This window comes from Delphinus delphis, chromosome 9 (genome assembly GCF_949987515.2).
Source record: "Delphinus delphis chromosome 9, mDelDel1.2, whole genome shotgun sequence".
In the NCBI taxonomy this organism is placed as follows: domain Eukaryota; kingdom Metazoa; phylum Chordata; class Mammalia; order Artiodactyla; family Delphinidae; genus Delphinus; species Delphinus delphis.
In genome coordinates, this window is record NC_082691.1 from 17,457,039 (window position 1) to 17,475,460 (window position 18,422).

The 18,422-nt window shown below is 41.6% G+C and overlaps 1 protein-coding gene across 1 annotated transcript in view; it reads right to left on the minus strand.

The window, feature by feature from the left end:
- SLC26A4 (solute carrier family 26 member 4) overlaps positions 1–18,422 on the minus strand; it is a 49,362-nt gene that overhangs the window by 10,492 nt on the left and 20,448 nt on the right. The window contains exons 8-16 of the mRNA XM_060019846.1: positions 16,983–17,130; positions 14,826–14,939; positions 10,617–10,694; positions 10,381–10,476; positions 9,141–9,247; positions 6,832–6,901; positions 2,206–2,298; positions 1,196–1,291; positions 349–579 (exon numbers count right to left, since the gene is read on the minus strand). Coding sequence (XP_059875829.1) covers positions 349–579; positions 1,196–1,291; positions 2,206–2,298; positions 6,832–6,901; positions 9,141–9,247; positions 10,381–10,476; positions 10,617–10,694; positions 14,826–14,939; positions 16,983–17,130 — 1,033 coding nt within the window. The remainder of the gene's footprint in view (positions 1–348; positions 580–1,195; positions 1,292–2,205; positions 2,299–6,831; positions 6,902–9,140; positions 9,248–10,380; positions 10,477–10,616; positions 10,695–14,825; positions 14,940–16,982; positions 17,131–18,422) is intronic.

Sequence of the window (18,422 nt, forward strand, 5' to 3'; positions counted from 1 at the left end):
GACTATGTGCCAGACACTCTTCACTTTTCTCATTTAATCCTCATCACAACCCTATGAAGTAGGTACCATCATTATCCCCACATTACAGATGGAGAAACTGAGGTACAGACAGATTAAGCAACTTGCCCAAAGTCACACCACTAGTAAGTGGTAGAGCCAGGATTCAACCCCAGGTAGTCCAGCTCCGCAGGACTGTGCTTGAAAGTAATACACTCTATTGCAAAAGCATTCCCCTAGAAAAATTACAGAGCCTGTGCAATCAATCACCCTTTTGCAAGACCAGGAAACCCATATCATTTTACTATTGCCAAAGCTCCAAATATGTAATTCGAAACACCGGAACCTTACCACGCGCAATGACCTCACTCCAACAACATCCAGGAAAGAGACAGCTCCACAGTCAAGCACGAGGCTATGGATCGGCACTTTAGGAACATTCACTTTGACTGGAAGCTCAGCGTTCCAATCCACTTGAATCTCTATTTCCTTGGTTGGAATATCAAATTCTTCCGGATTTTCGAAGTCTTCATCAGGCTCAAAAGCATTATTCGATGAACCAGCATCACTTATAATGCCATTCTAAACAAAGAAAACACTGCCAACTCAATTACTAATGATTTGGGATGTCTTTCAACAATTAATCTAAAATGACTTAAAAGTCCTACAAACTGCTTCTTGGTAAGCAAAATATCAAGAGAATGAACTCTTAGGGAATAAGGTTTACCTCAGCCCAAATTCTGATGTTCTCTAGGAAGAAAAATGGAAGAACAGTGGAGAGAGGAAATGCTTGATTTCTGGAAGATTGTAGAACTTAGCCAAAAGAAACATTGACAAGAGAGTTTGAATAAAAGGTAACTACTGTAGCTCTAAAATTTAGGAACTTATGACTGCCTTCTGTTGTGAGTAATTTTCCGGCATTGAATTAGCACTTGTTTTGTTCCTTTCAGTAAAAATAAGAGAGAAAAAAAAAAAATCTCACCCTTTGTTTCCCAGTAGCCCTGCTGATTTCATTTTATTCTCTCCCCTTCCCTCTCTCCTAAAAGAACAACTCAGCTGTTCTCCATTATACATATGTCATCTGCTTGTACACATGTGGGTACCAAAGAGGGTATATTTAATTTTAGACAGTCTAACTGCTTTTATTTCATCTGAGAAATGAGAGAATTTCAGAGGCGAAAGAATGATGTTGCCTCACCTTTGTTGCTCTTAATTGCCCTTTTTTGATGAGTTTCTGTATTTTCCTCAGTGCTTTCAACCTCTTATTATACACTCTAATGGCATCAAATCCAACCTTTGGAAAAAAATGTCAAGTTAGTTAAAACGTCTGGTTCCTGATGCTCATTAATGGCAATTTTTATCTGGAAAGGCTATTTCTCAAGTGGTATTATTCGCTGATGTACCCTGCCAGAAAAGAAATTCTGAGGCCCGATGGAGGTCTCCACTACCGGGCCACCCTAACCCACCCACCCAGAGACTCAGGGAAGGCAGTAGCACATTGAAGACTCCAAGACAAAAAAAAAAAAAAAAAGCAAAAAATAACCTTTTTAACTTTAAGCCTGTGTTTTCCAAATTTGCTTGACATGACAAAGTCCTTGTTGTTGCAAAGTCTATGAACATTCCTTTGAACTTCAGGAAAACACTGATCTAGAGGCAAACTCCAACTTCGAAGCATAGCATGGAATTCAAGACCAGAATTTCCTGCTTATCTATTCCGCTTATACTTTTTACCCTTTATTCCAACTGCCCCCCTCCCCCACCCCCTGCCCAATACACATTCCTACATTTTCCTCTCAGCTCATGTAGTTCCCAAACACCTGCCATAATCTCCTTCCTTCTGCCCAACTGCCACGCAAAGCCTGATCAGTCCACCTAACTCGGATGACTCCCTTCCATGAAACCTTAACACTTACTGTCTATACTACTTACTTGGAACTTACTCAAAGTCTGCCTGGAGACATCTCTAGTGGTTTTGTCCCGCATAGTTATTGCTACCTGAATTTTAACATATGTGTTATTGTCGTTTGTTCCTATTCCCAAATAGACTGAAAGTTATTTGAGGGCAAGGATGTTATAATTCTTAATGCCCTGTACAAAGGGAACAGGGTATAGGAACTTATGCCCACGTTTGAGCCCCTTAAATACCTGTAGAATGAATGAAGTCTCAAAGGAAGTTAGAAACTAGATTTCTAGGGATAAAATACTTACTGTGGACTTGATACATTTTTTTAAACCATCAACATTGCCGTAAAAAATAGGACTAGAAAATCTCAGTATCTTCACTCCTTCAGGTTCTTCAATCTAGCATTAAAAAAAAAATTTTTTTTTTCTGAGGTTAAATCATTTCATGCCTTAAATACTCAGTTAAGTTTTTGGCTATTCAGCTAGGAGCTGACTGACAATTGCTCAGAGAAGCTGGGCAGCAGTCCTCAACTTTCCTCTTACAGGAGTTTGTTCTTTATCTAGTTCCTTTGGGTGTAAAGTTAGATTGTTTATTTGAGATTTTTCTTGTTTCTTGTGGTAGGCCTGAATTGCTATGAACTTCCCTCTTAGAACTTCTTTTGCTGCATTCCACAGATTTTGGAATGTTGTATTTCCATTTTCACTTGTCTTAAGGTAATTTTGTATTTCCCCTTTGATTTCTTCATTGACCCATTGTTTGTTCATAGCATGTTGTTTAATCTCTATGTATTTGTCATTTTTTTCAGTTTTCTTCTTGTAATTGATTTCTAGTTTAACATCATAGTGGTCAGAAGAGATGTTTAATATGATTTCAATGTTCTTAAATGGGTTGGACTTGTTTTGTGACCTAGCCTAACATATTATCTATCCTGGAGAATGTTTCATGTGCACGTGGGAAGAATGTGTATTCTGCTGCTTTTGGATGGAATTTTTATACTTTAAGTTTAAAGAAATTCCTTTAACATTTTTGTAAAGCCAGTTTAGTGGTGATTAACTCCTTTAGCTTTTGCTTGTCTGGAAAACACTTTATCTCTTCTTCAATTCTGAATGACAACCTTGCCAGGTAGAGCTTTCTTGGTTGGAAGTTTTGTCCTTTCAGCACTCTGAATATATTATGCAACTTCCTTCTGGCCTGCAAAGTTTCTGCTAAAAAATCAGCTGATAACCTTATGGGGGTTCCTTTATACGTAACAAGTTATTTTTCTCTTGCTGTCCTTAAGATTCTCTATCTTTTAACTTTTGACATTTTATTTATAATGTCTTGATATAGATCTCTTTGGGTTCATCTTATTTAGAAATCTCTGTATTTCCTGGACCTGAATGTTTCCTTCCCCAGTTTAGGGACGTTTTCAGCCATTATTTCTTCAAACATGTTCTCTGCCCCTTTCTGTCTCTCTCTTTTCCTTCTGGGACTCCTAAATGTGAATGTTATTCTGCTTGGTGTTGTCCCATAGGTCCCTTAAGCCATCCTCACTTTTTAAAATTCTTTTTTCTTTTTGCTGTTCTGCTTGGGTCAGTTCCAGTGTCCTGTCTTCTAGGTTGCTGATCCATTCTTCTGCTTCATCTGGTCTGCTGTTGAACCCCTCTAGTGTATTTTTCAGTTCAGTTAGTGTATTCTTCAGCTCTTGACTTCTGTTAGGTACTTTTCTTATTATATTTTCTATCTCTGTGTTGAAGTACTCACTGTGGTCATCCATTCTACTCCAGAATTCATTGAGCACCTTTATAACCATTACTTTGAACACTTTATCAGGTACATTACTTATCTGTTTCATTAAAGTCTCTTTCTGAAATTTTGTCTTGTACTTTCATTTGGAACATATTCCTCTGTTTCTTCCTCATTTTGCTTGATTCTCTGTGTTTGTTTCTATGTGTTAGGCAAAATGGCTACCTATTCTAGTCTTCTAGTCTTGAAGGACTCGCATATGTAGGAGATGAAACTTATTGTTCAGCCTTGCCCTAGCTCTTGGGTGTCTCTCAAACCTTTGTGCTTGTCTAATTAGCCTGGTTTATTTTTTTTCTTTTTTTAAAATTTTAATTAATTTATTTATTTACTCTTTGGCTGCATTGGGTCTTTGTTGCTGCACGCGGGTTTTTTCTAGTTGCGGCAATTGGGGGCTAACTTCATTGTGGTGCATGGGCTTCTCATTGCAGTGGCTTCTCTTGTTGCGAAGCACGGGCTCTAGGCACATGGGCTTCAGTAGTTTCGGCATGTGGGCTCAGTAGTTGTGGCTTGCGGGCTCAGCAGTTGTGGCTCATGGGCTTTAAAGCGCAGGCTCAGTAGTTGTGGCGCACGGGCTTAGTTGCTCTGCAGCATCTGGGATCTTCCCGGACCAGGGCTCGAACCTGTGTCCCCTGAATTGGCAAGTGCATTCTTAACCACTGCGCCACCAGGGAAGTCCCTAGCCTGGTTTAGTTTTGATAGGCCCCAGTTGTTGAGGGTGTGCCGAGACCTGTCAGTGTTCCAAGGGGAGGGATCTCATTCAGCATCTAGTTTCAGGCTGATTGGAAGCCAGATCCTCAGGCAGCAGCTTTTAAAGTATGCAAATATATACAGTCTTGTGGAACCACAATTACTGACCTCAGGAGACTTGGAGGTGTCTCCTGGGTGATGGGTGCAAAAATTGGAGCTTCAGATGAACTCTTTTCTGGGAGGTACCACAAGCTGTGGCAAGGCCAAGGGAGGGTATGAGAATGATGTCACCCTGCCTACACTGCCTGAGAGCATTTCTGTAGCCTCTATACATGTGGCAAACCTGAAGCCTGTCACTCAGGTTAAAGCTCTAGGGTAAATAATGGGCCTTTTTCACAGGTGGACTGGGGTATGTTTTGTCTGCTATCTCTGTAGTACCCTGGGTGTGGTAGCCTGCCCAGAACTATCTTTCCAACTGTTACAGTCCTGTGGGGCCCAGGCATGCAAGGCCCTCGGGGCGCCAGGGCCAGGCAACCAAGGGGTGTTCCTTGTACGGACTGTGCTCACCTACCAGCTTTAGCATGGCTGCAGGAGAGTGCTGAGGGTAGGGCATGCTGCAGCTTTAGCGACGCAAGAGAAGAGTGCTGGGAGCGGAGCAGACCTGTGGCTTTATTGAGGTTGTGCCTGGGTGCACCCGCCTACACTAGCAAGGTACGGGGAGAGCGCAAAAATGACACTTGCCAGTGCCTCCACCCCTGAAGCAAGTCCCAAGTGGTCCTTGCCCCTCTGGCGGATGCTTTAAGATTAGCAAATGAATCTCCTTCATATATAGTCCAGGGACTTTCAAACTGCTGCCTTCGTGCTGGGTCCCAGGATGAGTGAGCCCACATGTGAGCCCCTCCAAAGGAGTATCTCACATTCCCACAGTCCCCTCGGGGCCCGTGAATGTAAGCCCTATTGGTTTATAAAACCAGACAGTTTGGGGGCCTCGACGTTTGGTGCAGGTCCCAAGGGATGTGGAGTACAAACCCCTTGCTCCTCAGGGAGTAGCTCCAAACTTAGGACATTCCTCCCCCTTGTGGGACGCGGAGTCAGGGGTGAGTTTTGGCGAGACTGCATCCCTGCCTCTCCTACTTGTTTCGATGTGACCCTTTTATCCCTTGTTGTGGAGGAGCTGTTCAGCTAGTTATCAGTTCTTTTCCAGAGAGAATTATTCCATATGTAGCTGTAGATTTGGTGTGTCCATAGGAGGAGGTGAGTTCAGAATCTTCCTGTTCCAGAATCCATCTTGGACCGCCCCCTTGAATTTTCTTTCTTTCTCTACTTTTTCATGTTTGTTCCTTCTGGTGGTCACTAAGCACTCTTATTTGCAGGGAACATAAGCCCATCAGTGGAATGTTTATTTTCTTCATTTTTTATTTTCTGTATTATATATTATTTCTTCCAATTCCAAGGATAGAGAAAAACGTCAAATAAGGTTCTTTGTGACAGAGAACATGAACGTCTCTTCTTAGAATTGAATGAAGAAAATCTTACAGGGATTTCAGACAGCGTCATAGAGGATAAGGATAACATAGCAGAGAAAGAGAAATTTTTCTCCTCTTGCTGCTTGAAAAATTGCTGTTAACATCTTGGCTTTCAGCAGTGTTACTGTAGTGTTTCTAGGTGTGGATTTTTGTGTGTACATTAATTGAGTTCAGTGGGCATTTTGGATTAGTACATTGTGGTGTTCCTCAAATTTGGGAAAGTTTTGATACTTATTCAATATTTTGTCTGGTTTTTTTTTTTTCCTCTTCTTCTCTTTTGGGAATGTTGTTACAATGTATGTTTCATTTTGTCCTAGAGGTCTCTGAGGCGCTGTCTTTTTTTTTCTTTTTTAGTTATAATTGACATATTAGTTTCAGGTGTACAACCTGATATTTGTATACATGGCAAAATGATCACTACAATAAGTCTAGTTAACGTCTGTCACCATACATAGTTACAGAATTTTTTGTGTGATGAGAACTTTTAAGATCTACTCTCTTAGGAACTTTCAAATATGCAATACAGTATTATTAACTATGGTCTTCACATGTACATTACATTCCCATGATTTATTTATTTCTAACTGGAAGTTTGTGTCTTTTGACACCCTTCACTCAGAGGAATAGAATTTTGGTTCAACTTCTGGAAATAATTGAATTGCCTATTTTTTAAAAAATTCCCTGTACAATGGTTTGACATTAAAATGACATTTTAACTAGCATGGACAAAATTCACATAAGGCTAGGATATCAGAGGGCACATTGGATTGAAAGTTTTCCTGACACCCCCCAGTGGACTTCTGGACTTTCCCAACAGAAGTAGCCTCTCTTTTTCGCTACCTTATCCCTAACGTACTGAAAGAGAAATATGCAACCCTTGAAAATCCAGCTTAGCAAACCCAAGTCCAGCCAATGTCTCACAAAGGCACTTACGTTTTTGTAATGCTTGGTGCTTTTGTAGATGTCTGTGCTAGGGATACTTCCAAGGCTGTTCCATGAGGGACTGAAAGAAGAAAAATTAAGGTCAGGAGTTTTTGGAACAGGCATATTTTGGAATAAAAAGTTAGAAGAAATTACAGATACTAAAGAGCCCATAATTTGGGTGTTTTTGGACTCTGTCTTTATCGCAGATGACATTTTCCGGTAGCTAAAAGTGAACAGCCGGTGTTTGTGTAGGATTCGGGGAGAAGAAGGAAGTGTGCCTCATTTCTGATGCCTGCAAGAAGTAATGAGCATCATACTTTCATATGTGTACGACTTTATAGGATAAGCAAAGAGCTTTCACACATGTTAAATCTTATTTGAGCCCTACCACAACCCTGAAAGATCAGCAGTATTATCCTCAATTTTACTGGTGAGTAAACTGTTTAGAGAAGTTCAAAAAGGCCCTGGAGGGAAGAGGAGCACAGCCTCTATCTTTAACCCATGGGCCTTCGTTGCCTGGTGTGGTGCCTAGAACTTACTTGTGAGTTACAGCAACTTTCTGATGAAGTATGGAGAGTCTGCACTGATCAAATTAGTATCATTTCATAGAAATAGGAGCCTGGGAGGACCAGACATGAGTCCTTCCCATCCACCAGACTGTTGATTTCCTGTTTCTGATACAATCCCATAAATTCCATGGTTCTTCAAGTGTGACTAGGGACATATGCTAAACACAATTCCTGAAGAAAGAGTGTCTGTTTAGGGTCCTCTCAGCAATGTGCTCTCTGGATCAGCCTTATAATTACTGGAAATTAAATACTGTGGAGGATACTGCTTTTTGTTGGCTCAAAGCCTCGTTACCAAATCTGCAGCTGAACGGTGCCACCGATTTTCCTCAGCTTGCTGTGCAGTGCTGATTTTTAACTTAAACCTTAGAAACTGTATAGTCTTTCTCTACAAAACCCTTCTCCCCCAATCACACTCACACAAGTAAAAGTAAACACGGAGGCATCCAGGGCACAAAACTCTCTTCCAAGGAGAGTTTCTGAGGTGTTTCCCAGTAGCACACTGGGTACTTTGGACGCTTGTGAACTCTTTCGGGCCCTTGGGCAACCATTTAAGGGTGCTGAGGCAGTAAACACAAGACTTTGGGCAGGCTCTAACATGCCAGCGGAGGGACGGAGGGAGGGAAGGAGAATTGGTTGGTGGAACGGGAAAGGTGGACTTATGCTAAGCTGAAGACATCCGTGTTGAGGTTTCCCCAGGTTTTGTATTCCTTCATGGCCCAAGTGCAGGCAAAGAAGGGACCAGACGTCTGGGAAGATAACAGAAGTTTTGAGGAAGGAGAGAAGCACGCTTCTGCTCTCTGTTCAGACAATTCCATAGACCCAGAAGGGCATCTACCAAAGACCTCTCAAGGGTCAAAACAAGGGAACTCCCCGGCGGTCCAGTGGTTAGGACTCTGCACTCTCACTGCCAAGGGCCTGTGTACCCCCGGTTGGGGAACTAAGATCCCGCCAACCTTGCGGCCAGAAAAAAGATTTTTTTTAATAAAAAAATTTTTTAAAAGTCAAAACGAAACAAATGAAAAAACATACACCTTTTGGTTGCCTCACAGATTGTTCTCCATTACTTTGAACTGTGTCTGTGTTGCTTTCACTCTGCAGAGGACCTAATCATGTCTACTTCGCATAATTGGGGTGGCTTATTGGGTACATACCTTATCTGGCAGATTTGAATGAATTTTGGCTACAGTCAACTGTTTTAAAGTCTCCTGTTCTGGGTTGTTACATAATTTCTGGGTTACTAGCTTCAAAAGAAAATGAGCTACAATATATTTAGCAGCTGTCTGGGCCCAAGGCTTGGGCCCAGTGCCTCTCAGACATCATCTCATTTTAAAAAGAAACTACACAGCAACTTCAGTCTTTTGCTGAATCATATATCTTTTAGTCTTACCATGACTTGGAGGAGAGCATAGCAGTAGACCATGTGAATAAGTGCATAGATTTTGGGGTGAGATCTGGGTTCAAATCCTGTCTCTGTCACTGACTAGCTGATCTTGGGGAAGGTTCTTAATCTTTCTGAGCTTCAGTTATCTTACTAGAATGAGGAGAGTAAAACCTACTCACAGGGTTTTTTTGAAGACTAAATATGATAATGTATGTAAAGCACCATACGCTTAATTTGTAGAAGCACTCAATATATAGTAACTATTATGAAAGGGAGTGCTTTTATTGTATTTATCACAATAAAGAAATATAATAAATCTCAGGGTGTGTTGTCCTGTTTATCGATAACCTGGATCTTATATTACTCACAATTGAACTCTCAAGACCACAGTCAGAAATCCAAATATAAGGCCAGCCAGTAAACCGAGGTCCAGCCCCAGAATGATGGATGCTACGCACGTAAACACCCAGATAACCTAGGAAAACATGGAAATGAAAGGAATTATGTTAATTCATCAGGTACCATCAGGTAAGCAATTACCTGTAAAAATAAGATCAATTGTCCACAAACAAATTACAGCGTTGTAAACTATTCTGACTTCATTGCATACTTTAAGTGTAAGTGGAAATTGCCCTTTCCAGTAAAGGCCAACTGTTCCATTTAAATATTCTTAAATTTAATTTTTGCATATTGACATGGTTCAAAATAAAATTAGTATTAAAAAGGTGTGCAGTGGGACTTCTCTGGCAGTCCAGTGGTTAAGACTCTGCGCTTCCACTGTAGGGGCCACGGGTTTGATCACTGGTAGGGGAACCAAGATCTGGCATGCTGCGTGGCACGGCCAAAAAAAGAAAAGTGTGCCGTGAAAAATCTTGGTTGTAACTCTCTCCTTTCTCCATCCATTCCCAACGACGCTCCTTTCTTGTGTCCTCGTTTATGTCTGTGTGTGTACACACATGTGCACACTTTTCTCCAGCATTTCTTTTGGCAAATACAAGCAAATATGACTACAAAGCATATATTATTTTCCCTTCTTTTGGTGTGTTATACACACTCTTCCATTGTGCACTGGTCTCTTTTTTACTTCACAATTTGTCTTGGAGATCTTTCCATATAGATATATAGGGAGTTTTCCCATTCTTTTTATCTGTTCTGGTTTAAATTAGGGCAGAACTCTGAAGGGTTTAGCTTCTTTTTTTTTTTTTCTAACAATCCCTCAGAAGACTTGTAAAGGTTACTTTAATCAATATTATAATCAATGTGGGGTTTCGTATTTTGTTTTTGCTTTGTTTTTGTTTTGTTTGTCTTTCTAAATCAGAGGGTTTTTAAAAAATTTGTTTGTTTTTTGGCTTTAGAAGGCCAAGGGTATACGAAGGAGCTCATATGGGATTCTTGCCGGAAATGAATCTTCCCAGAGATACAGGACCTTCACAGATCACAGCTCATGTGGAAGACTTCCCAGCTTTGGCATATCCACAAAATTCTAATTTCTGCTCTGGTTCCCAAAATGCAAGTAAGACTTAGGAGATAAGGGGATGTAATCATATGGCAAGAAGCATATAAGAAACAATTCTTATTTCAGAGAAAAATGGATGGTAAGTGACTTACAGCATCAGTCTTATTCTGCCTCCACAGACGAGGAATGTCACACACCTGCATAAACATCCCCTTCAGGTTGGCAATTACAACAGCTGCCAAAACCGACTGCCAAGAGACACAGGGAAGCTGAGTTATTCAGGGGAATGGTTTTCCATGTGATGACTTCTAAATCCCCCGTTACTTCTCAGGTGGCAGAGCAGTGAAGGGGAAGTATGGAATCGGTGTGGCGAGAAGCAGTGTTATACCTTTTGCAAGGGTTCCAACAGCTTCCCCAGGGCAACGATGGCAATCATCACAATCCCAGCCGAGATCATGCCGGCAACCTGAAAGACATACGTGTCCCATAACGAGGGTCCGTCCTGCCCCCTCTGGACGTGTGCTTGCTGGACACATGCGTGCAAGAGCCTGTTCATGGGCACACGTGACACTTCCCAACTTCCCCCCTTCTGCTCAATACTGTTGAGACAAGTGAGAATTATTTGCGAAAACCATACATTTAGTAGCTATGGCAGAGAAATTAAAGAAAATGTGGACCCTGAGTCTGGTAGAGTAAAGCCTGGATTGCGCTTGGATACACTGCAGACATACACTTTTGGTGTCAATTCAAGAGGCCAAACTTCTAGTCGTTTGCCATTCGAGGAAACAGGGCCCATCCCCCTTCCCAGACAACAGATCCTTGTAATGTTCTTGGGAAATAAATTCTCATAGCACATAACTGATTCTGCTGCATTATTGAGTCAGCAACCTGATAACGATTCAGATAACACTTTGTATACATGGTTGCCATGATAATCTCAGAGAAAATAAATTTACCAGTCTTTCTGCAGATTCAGAATGCCACACGAGCCTGCTGAGTGGTGGGACCATGTCTCCCGCATCCTCCCACAGCTGCACGGATTCAGGCTCAGAGCTTTGCCCCACAAGCAGCCCGAGTGAGGGTGGGCAGTAGCAGAAGTCAAGGAAGCTTCAGAAACTTTACCTTCGCTGGCAAAAAAGCTCTCCTAAGATCCGTAACTAGTTAGGAGAGAGGCTGAGGGGGTGGGGACTACTCTCTCTTGTGATTAGATGACCAATGGGTTCTCTGCTGAGACAGCTGGGGCCTGGCCGAGGTGAAGCCTAGTAGCTCTGAAACAAAGGAGAGAAGGAGACAGGGAGCCAGAAGCAAAGCGACCAGAGAGGAGGCAGCAGAGAAGGTTGCCCTGGGCCCAAGTACTGCCTAGTGCAAGATGTTTGCCTTCAAGGAGACACATAAAGCCAATAGAAATTAAAAGTCCGAAAACTTAAGGGAATTCCATATCCACGCTCATTCACTCCAGCTGGCAAATTGCTCAGTCATGTTCAGAGGATACTTAGGCCAGACTGAGGCGATATTACGTATATGACGTACAGAAAAGTCTGCTCTCTCCAGCCAGATCCCCTTTTCTAGGCAATTTGTTATCTCCCAGCACCACACCTCTGGGTTCCCAGTACCTTGGTGAGCTTTCCCCTCTCCTATCTAAGCAGAGAAGCTGGTATCCTTCCTCCCTCCTTCCCTCCTTTCCTTCCTTCCTTTCTTCTACGCAATTACTTAACCAACATTCATTGTCTATCATGAGCCACATGCATCTCACTGTGGATGTAGGGCTCTGTGAATTGGTGAGAGGGATGGAGATTTGGGGACAGGGACCACAGCCAGCTGCCCAACTCATGCCAGGAGGGTGGCCACCTACTCACTGAGGATAGGAAATAATTAGCCTCCAATTATGGAGACCAAGACTAATTTTGGTTACTATTTTAAAATCTGTGAGGGAACCCATTGCTTGTACTTAATTTATAAAGGAAAATTACTTATTTTGCAGGAAATGCTGTAGATTTCATATCTATGAGCAGATTCAGTTACTAGAGAATTAATTCTTCTCTTAAGTGAGAGGGTAACCAGAGCTAGGGAATAGTTTGTCATCAGAATTACTTTTTCATGAATCAGTAGGAGTCAGATGGGGGTAAGGGAAAGAACAGGTTGCAATGTTGAGCTCTTCTACAATCTGTAGATGTGTTGCAAACAGTTGAGGTCCACTAATACTTATGATTCTGTTCATTCATTCAGCAAATACATGCCGGGTGCTTCTTATGTGTCAGGTACAACATATGTATCATAGGTACTAAGGCACTATTCTTACCTTGAGAAGTTAATGACTGGAGCCATCAACATTTACAAGTGAGTGCCAGGATTTTATAAACATTTTCTTATTTAATCCTCACAACATCCCTATGAGGCGGATACAATTATTATCCCCATTGCATAGATGTGGAAACTGAGGCTCCAACATGAAAAAAAACATGAGAAGCCACACAACAGGAGAAGACTTGCCAGTTTAGTTGGTCACAAGTCCCTGGATTTCAGTCCAGACACTTAGACTTTTAATCCCAGAACTTAGTGTACATTTCAGTAATTAAATATCAAGCTATTTCTCTGCTTGCTTCATTCTTCAGTACTGAAATCCTGGCATCCTTCATTCCTAAATATAATACACGCCAGTGTGTGGCAGGGGGTATTAGCTTACCAGAACACCATTATCCCCAAAGCCTCTGCCAAGGAATCACTTTACATGGGCATTCTTAGGAGGGGAGGGGAGGATGGACGGGACTGTGCCCATTTCAGTCTGGAAGTAACAGCAGAGAATGGACATCAGCACTTGGGGATATGCCTGCACCCACTTACAGCCATGTGCCCTGGAGAGCTTGTCAGGGCCCCATCTCCAGTGGAAGCAGCAGAAAATTTCACTGCTGACAGCTACCCCCTGAACCGCAGGTACAGCTCTGGCAATCACCTCCAACCTCTTCCCCTTGACCACAGATCTCTGGTTATGCTTCCTGTTTGAGGCTGTATTGTTTTATTTGCTCTCACAAAGCTGGAAATGTTTGCAGAAAAAAGCAAAGAAAACTCAATTTTAAACAGAAAAATTCTGAAAATTTAGACTAAATTTTTGTTGAACGGGAGTCAAGAAATTGGAAGAGGCCAGTTCTTCTGACCCTGTCACCAAGATCCTTTATAAATGGTAAAGGAGCATCATGGGCACCTTGGGGACAGTTCAGGCTCCCCCTGGGCAACTTCCTTGTTGGAGTCATTCATTTTCTCAGTTTCTCTCTTTTGTACTTATTTGTAAGTGTCTCTACCTTAAAAAACCCTATTTGAAGACTCTCTCTGTGTGTGTGTGTGTATGTGTGTGTGTGTATGTGTGTGTGTGTGTGTGTGCGCGCGCGTGTGTGTGTGCGTGTGTGTGTGTGCGCGCGCGTGTGTGTGTGTGTGTGTGTGTGCGCGTGTGTGTGTGTGTGTTACCCTATTCACTTTGGATTTGTTGTTCTCCTTTATAGTCTCAATGTACTTTTTCTTTTTTTTCATTTTTTTTCCAATGTACTTTTTACTCTTAAATAATAGTTCTTTCTGTACTGGGATGAGAAAACTCTTCAGGCATAACAGAAACACAATTCCTGAGCTGCCCCTCACCCCCATCTACTTGGTTTGGCTTAGCTGACTCATGTCCTGCTGGAAAGAATGGTCTGAGAACAGCTCCTGAGCTTTCTAGCCCATTGAAGGAGGAGTTCTCCAGAGATTAACTTGGATGCTGGTTTGGCAACAACTTAAAAACCACATTTAAAAGGCAAGATGAGGGCTTCCCTGGTGGCACAGTGGTTGAGAGTCCGCCTGCCGAGGCAGGGGACACGGGTTTGTGCCCTGGTCCAGGAAGATCCCACATGCTGCGGAGCGGCTGGGCCCGTGAGCCATGGCCGCTGAGCCTGCGCGACCAGAGCCTGTGCTCCGCAACGGGAGAGGCCACGACAGTGAGTGGCCCGCGTACCGCAAAAAAAAAAAAAAAAAAAGGCAAGATGAAACCCACATTCAGAACTTTAGGAACAAAAGTCTTGCTCAGGAAGAGATGCCAAAATGTTACAACAAAAATATCCTCGGCTACCAAACTTGTTCTGTGGGACCCAACGCCTATGGACGAAGCTCCTGATCCTTGTAAAGGAAATGTAAATAGACAGCTTTTCATTTTCCTGAAAATAGAATAACTCACTAAGCCACAAAGTGCTCTTACTAGGCCTTCTCTATCCCCAGATAACAAATTGGTAAAAATCAGCATTCTTCATGACTGATTCCTTGTCAACTGCTATCGTCCCTGGAAAAGAAGTAAGTGGAGCTATCTACCAGCTGAGCACTCACACAAAATGGTTTGAGACTTGCTGCATCAGAAAACCATAAATGTTGCTGTGGAAGAGTTTTTAGGGGAGGGGATGGATCACCGTCAAGGAGATGGAGAGACCCCGGGTGCAATCAGACCAGGAAGTACAAGTTTCTCTTTTCTCAAAGGCTAATCGTCCTGCTGAGTTCTTGTGCAAGCCTTTCTGAGCCACCATTCCCCTGACTCATTCTTTCCATCATTCTAGATGGATATTACGACACCGCTGTTACATACCTGTGTCTTTCCCCCAGTGCTCTCCTGGACGGCGGTGCGGGACAGGGCAGTGGTGGCCACAAAACAAGAGAAGAATCCAGAGAAGATGTTGCTGATCCCAAAGGCAATGAATTCCTAAGAGAGAGACTGGATGGCAGTGTTGCTACATATCAAATCTTTGCAAGACCCTCGCCAAGTGTTTAAGGAAGAGCATTAAGAAAGCAAACTCTCAAGCCCACCCTGCCTGGGAGTCCCAGTTTAATTCTTACCATTAAAGGTGCTTGGGACCCTTGGAAGACATGGGGACTTCTGGCTCCGCAGAGCCTGAGAGAGGCTTCACTGCTTTCAGTTGTTTTTAAGATTGACTGATCTTTTGCTCAAATGCTTATTTCACTTCCTGGTGAGTGGCATATCTGTAACTCTCACATGAAATATTTTCTCTGTGGTTGGATATTTGCTATGAAGTGTATTATGATTAGGAGGGCTATTATTCTTATTGAGTACTAATCATTTAACTGCTGTAATTGCTATGCTATGTTTTCAGAAATCAACCATACTTGCAGATTTGCAAGCAGTGGAAAATCAGCCCACCTGGTAAATGTATCAGGTGCTACCAAAAATGTCCTGTATCTATTACAGGTATCCCCTGCTTTTCAAAAGCTCACTTTACGCCACTTGGCTTTTACGAAAGTCCTATGTTAGTACCTGTTTTTGCTAACTGAAAGAAATCCCAAGGGGCTTTTTGCTTTTACAAAAAAGGGTGAAAAGCATCTGTTTTGTAGCTAGCCCTTATAGAGACAGCATGCCCCCCAAGAAGGGAGAGTGGCACCACCAAGCTCCTCCCCCGGAAACTGCACTCAGCATCTCAGCATCGAGCCGCCATCGCTTTGAACGGTGTTGGTGAGCACCTGTGCTTCATCTAAATGGATTTTGTGCATCTGTTTGCAAGATGTGTCCTAAGGTAACTGCTTCTTCACTTTACTTCCATTTCTGCTTAAGAAAGTTTTCATAGGAACGCTCTACGTTAGGGTAGCAGGGGAAACCTGTAATTGCACAATAAACCACCTCAATTTAAAGTGGTCACAACTATTATCATTGGTGTTTGTTGCTCTGTTTTGCCGTATTATAGCTGTCATTAAAAAAACAATTACCAGGCGATACTAGATTACATGAAGAATTCTTATTCCAATCTGTTAAGCTTAAATGTTATTTATGACCTAACTGAATTAACTTTTTAAAAATTAGGATTACTTCAACTTATTTCTTAAAAAGTAAAGTGATGCAGATACACTATTAATACTATGTGTAAAACAGACAACTAATGAGAACATACAGTATAGCACAGGGAACTCTACTTAATGCTCTGTGGTGACCTAAATGGGAAGGAAATCCAAAAAAGAGGGGATATATGTATTCGTATAGCTGACTCACTTTGCTGTACAGTAGAAACTAACACAACATTGTGAAGCAACTATATTCCAATAAAAATTAATTTAAAAAAAGTACAGTGATGCATACAGTGCAAGGAATATAGCCAATGTTTTCTAAGAACTATAAATGGAGTATAACCTCTAACGCTTGTGAATCGCTATGTTGTACACCTGAAACTTATATAATATAGTACATCAACTATACCCCAATTAAAAAAATAATTTGTTAAAAAATGTAAAGCAAAAAAGAGATGTATCAAGCGAATACTACACATGGAGCTTGTTTGGATACTTAACCAGACAAATCAACTCTAAAAAAACTTTTTAAGATAATCTGAAAACTGACTAGATAGTTGATATTATCAAGGAATTATTGTGAATTTTTTTAGTTGTGATAATGATCTTGTGGTTATACCTGAAAACTGACTGGTTATTAGATGGTATTAGGGAATTACAGCTAGTTTTTTAGATATGATGCTGTATCATGATTGCTTTTTACATGCTTATCTTTCAGAGACATATAATAAAATATGGATAAAGAAACAGTAAAATATATTTAAAAAATTAAGTGATACAACATGTATATTTCAAAATAATTTCAAATTAGCACACACAGGAGAGAAACCAACTCAATAAAGATGGGTGGAAGAAACCAATTCTTTCTTTAGCAGACAACAAAAATCTTTCCCATTTATGTTTTCTTCTTATTTTCAGCCCTACAAAACCAGTTCAGCAAGAGTGACCATACCTGGTTCCCATCGATGGTGTAATCATACTTGATGGCGTATACTTTTCCTACAGACACTGCAATGGCATAAGCGACCACAGCGATGGAAAATGATGCAGTCAGCATCTCAGAAAACAAACTCACAGATGGAATCGCCGGAGGCAAAAACCTAGTGAGTTTTTACATGAAAAATGCTGTGAAAATTTGACCATAATGCTCTTCCCCCACCTCACCAAATGCTCTATCAACCCAGCCACAAGTCAGAAATGAAAGGACTTGATCCAAGAGGGCAAGAGGTACGTGAGATGCATAAGTGGTAGCATCTGTTTTTACAGGTTTCAATCAGAAGTTGGTGCTATCTCACTGGCTGATTCCTTTGTCCCCTATTTGAGAGGCTACAGATGCTGCCTTATCTACGCTCTGACAAGAATAAGCCTGTCATTACTGATTTCTTAATACCATACAATCCCATGCTGTGCCATTTCACACATTAGTGTTTCTCCTTACACAATTTCATCTTAAAGGTCTTTGAATTTAAAAGATATCCTAGCCATAAAATGAGATTTACCCTGTACAAGGTGAGGTCAGGTCTGTTAAAGAGACAAAGAATGTAAGATGCTAAAAGAGCTAAGTGGAAAATCCATTCTAAGAGCCATGATATTTAAAATCTTCTTGAGTCTGAAAAAGATTAAATGTGTGTTATTATCGTAATGCTCCATAGTCACAACGATTAAGACATCCCAAAAACTGCGGGATCAAACAGTTGCTGTTTGACAAAACCAGAGCTACTCTACCAACTGTATAAAGAAATAAATCTACAAGTTTATAAGCCTGCAATTGTCCCCAAATATGAAAATCGGGGGGGGGGGTGGATGCCTTTCTTGTACCTATATCTTTTTTTTTTTTTTTCGGTGTGTGGGCCTCTCACTGTTGTGGCCTCTCCCATCGCGGAGCACAGGCTCAGGCCGCGCAGGCTCAGCAGCCATGGCTCACGGGCCCAGCCGCTTCACGGCATGTGGGATCTTCCTGGACCGGGGCACGAACTCGTGTCCCCTGCATCGGCAGGCGGACTCTCAACAACTGCTCCACCAGGGAAGCCCACTTGTACCTATATCTTGATTACTATCCATAGGGTGTAATTCCAGAAGTCCCTGGCCAAAAAACAAAAGCAAAAGGCAATCTCCCTGACCTACCTCACACCTGAAGTTCCTTTAATAGGAAACTATTTTTTTTCCGCCTATAATTAGAGGGAAGTAGTAAAGTAGAAATGATTCTTATAGAAAACAATAGAAATCTAGAGCCAGCTAATATCCTAATATTATCCAAATTAATATCCTAATCTAATATCCTAGAAATTGTTGAATCTACCTCTCTTTTTGTTGATACCAGAACTGAGGCCCAGAAAAGTGAAATGATCTGCTCAAGGTCATTTATTATGTCCAGGTATGAATGTTAGATATT